Below are 416 nucleotides of genomic sequence, written 5' to 3'. Positions count from 1 at the left end.
GGGCCGGGCTGGGAGCGGGAGCTGGGGCCGGACCGGGGCCGCGGGTACCTTGATGATCCTGCGGGGCAGGCCGGCCATCTTGTCTGATCGGGATTCAGGCGCCGCTGGGTCTCGGCTCCGCTCGGGGGCTCGCGCACAACCGGAAGTCGCCCGCGACCCGCTTCCGGTAACGTCACTGCCCCCTCACCCACCCCCCGCGCGGCACGCCGGGCAATGTAGTGCAGGAAAGGAGGTGTAGTGCGGCAGGCGGGGCCCGCGACCTCAGACTTGCAGGCTGTGACGTGAAGCTGAGGGGGCGGGGAGGAGGAACGCGGAGAGCCACGTGTACTGCTGTCAGGCTCACGCTGCCCTTGCTGTAGCGTCACGGTGCCGCGTGGGAGGGGCGCGGCCCCGAGGGGGGGGCGGGCCTCGCGCCG

The 416-nt window shown here is 73.1% G+C and overlaps 1 protein-coding gene and 1 long non-coding RNA gene across 3 annotated transcripts in view; one reads left to right on the top strand and one right to left on the bottom strand.

Moving 5' to 3' along the window:
• UBE2N (ubiquitin conjugating enzyme E2 N) overlaps window positions 1-214 on the bottom strand; it is a 27,009-nt gene extending 26,795 nt beyond the window's left edge. The window contains exon 1 of the mRNA XM_006027059.3: window positions 49-214. Coding sequence (XP_006027121.1) covers window positions 49-78 — 30 coding nt within the window. The 5' untranslated portion in view covers window positions 79-214. The remainder of the gene's footprint in view (window positions 1-48) is intronic.
• LOC106722368 overlaps window positions 28-416 on the top strand; it is a 9,349-nt gene continuing 8,960 nt past the window's right edge. For both annotated transcript variants that reach the window (XR_001358293.2, XR_001358292.2), the window contains exon 1: window positions 28-166. This is a non-coding gene — a long non-coding RNA (uncharacterized LOC106722368). The remainder of the gene's footprint in view (window positions 167-416) is intronic.

The sequence above is a fragment of the Alligator sinensis genome, unplaced genomic scaffold (assembly GCF_000455745.1).
Source record: "Alligator sinensis unplaced genomic scaffold, ASM45574v1 scaffold141_1, whole genome shotgun sequence".
Classification (NCBI taxonomy): domain Eukaryota; kingdom Metazoa; phylum Chordata; order Crocodylia; family Alligatoridae; genus Alligator; species Alligator sinensis.
The sequence above is the reverse complement of the archived record's forward strand: the minus strand, read 5'-3'. Positions and strand labels throughout refer to the sequence as shown.